At 38.0% G+C, this 2,015-nt stretch overlaps 1 protein-coding gene across 1 annotated transcript in view; it reads right to left on the bottom strand.

The window, feature by feature from the left end:
• Positions 1-1,371: 1,371 nt before the first annotated feature.
• Positions 1,372-2,015, bottom strand: part of FBXO45 (F-box protein 45) — a 5,360-nt gene continuing 4,716 nt past the window's right edge. Inside the window, exon 3 of the mRNA XM_015415378.1 lies at positions 1,372-1,569. Within this exon, the coding sequence (XP_015270864.1) occupies positions 1,384-1,569 (186 nt within the window). The 3' untranslated portion in view covers positions 1,372-1,383. The remainder of the gene's footprint in view (positions 1,570-2,015) is intronic.

The raw sequence follows: 2,015 nt of genomic DNA, 5'->3' as shown, positions 1-2,015 counted from the left end.
AGAAAGGCAAAGCTATAAAACATTGGGGGTGAGGAGGGGATTGTCTTGGCCAATTGTGCCATTATCTTGTGTTTCTGTTGAACACACAATCATTTCTTTTGCCAAACCCCTTCTTGGTCTCCACAGTAAGCTACAGCCAAGTGACTTTGCTAGTCCTAACCACGAATGGGCAGAACTTGCATATGAGTTGTGAATGCCAGATATCAATCTGATTTGCAGTTAAGAGTCAAAGTATTTAAACTTTAGATATTTTAAAACCACATTTGTAGGAAATTTTAAGCACCATTTTTATAGTACTTTAAAAGCCTAATTTTAAAAATAATTAGTTTAATATGCAAGGCTTGATATCTATTTCAAGAAAGCAAGTTTGTTTACAAACCAAAATGAATGGCTGTGGGTACTGCAGCATACCTTCAGAAAGGCGCAATCCACCCAACACTGCCTCTGCATATCCACCATACAGTTATGAAGATGCTGAACATCAGTACGGTGGAGAATGCTCACAGTTTGCAATGTCAAGTCATTTATTTCAGAAGAGGAATGTAAACCCTTATTGTCATTTGCAAAACACAACCCAACTTCAGCAAAACAAAAACATTCATACTAGAAATGGGCTCCCCTCCCCATACAAACACTATTCGCAGCCATTTTGCAATAAGCATATGTAACTTCTTTTTCCACAAGAGATGCTCTATAGCAAAACAAAAGAAGTGCGCTGGCATACATATTGTCCAACTTTAGGACCATAACTGACAACTGATATGTAGTGGTTTTTCCATGTAAAAAGTTACATCCAACTTAAAACAAAACCAACATTCTGTTTTGTTCTGAATTTTAACATGTTCTGTACATTCAGTCTTTAAAACACACTTCAATATAGCTGCACAATGTTTTGCTCTGGAGAAGTGCAGTCCAGAGACCATGCTTCTCAGTACATTTAAAATACATTAAATACAACCCAACCAGTCTCAATTACCTTTGGTAAAAACACTGGCTGACAGGTGGGAAGGATTTTAAAAGGGAGGCTTTTCACAAAACACACTACCTACAAGTCTCAGACAACTTCCTCAACCTCTTCTATTTAATGTTTCCTTGCATATGTACAGGATTTCACATTGCCACTTCTGCAACAAAATCTTATGCAACATGCATGGAGTTAACTGCCCATTCAACCAACAGCAAACCCTGAGGATTTTTCTGGTCCATCGGAAAAAGGAAACAAAGCAATTTCTGCAGTACACTTGGTCTTCCAAATCAAGTGTCTTGGTTTTCGTGGATGTTTCTTGGACATGTCCACATATTTTGCCCATGCTTGCCGTTTAACCTACATGCAGCTTTCTCCACATTATTAATTTGATCTTCAAGTCCCGGTAAAAAACAATGTCATCCATCTAAAGGCTTCCCCAGGTAAACTAACGTCACCTCAGTGTTGCCATACACAGCAGATACTGCTGGATATAGACAAGTCTTTGGCAGTCCTCGGAATGCAACTCCTAGGAACTCATAGCCTCGCTCAAAAGCGAGTGTCTTATCTTCCATGTCTAAGATGACACGAATTCTTTCACCTATCTGTAAAACAGAAAAGATGGGGGGGGGGGGTCAAAGAACAAGGCAGATATGAGACATAACAGCACATGAGGAGAATGCACAAGTAAGTACCTAGAAGAACTCTTCTACTTCTAAGATTCAGTCTTCAAATTGTCATGCAGCAGGCTCTAAATGGCTATATTGCCTTAATTTGAATGGAACACCACCAATGTATAGTTATCATGATGCCCTACAGGGCAATGATGAAAGAACCTATATTACCAAAGAATTAAGAAATAACATTCATATTAATATTGAGAGAACCATTTTGACAACCAACTTGGTAAAGAAAGTAAGCCTATGCCTAACACTCATTTAACAATATTGTATAATCAGAAAATGTCTTTGTTTTAATGTTGTGGAATATCTGGATGAAGTTCATCCCCCTAGTGTTTATTTCATGAATATTTTTTTCTCTCTTTCACTCC

The sequence above is a fragment of the Gekko japonicus genome, unplaced genomic scaffold (assembly GCF_001447785.1).
Source record: "Gekko japonicus isolate JY-2015 unplaced genomic scaffold, Gekko_japonicus_V1.1 scaffold1046, whole genome shotgun sequence".
Classification (NCBI taxonomy): Eukaryota; Metazoa; Chordata; class Lepidosauria; order Squamata; family Gekkonidae; genus Gekko; species Gekko japonicus.
This window is presented reverse-complemented; position numbering and strand designations above follow the sequence as displayed.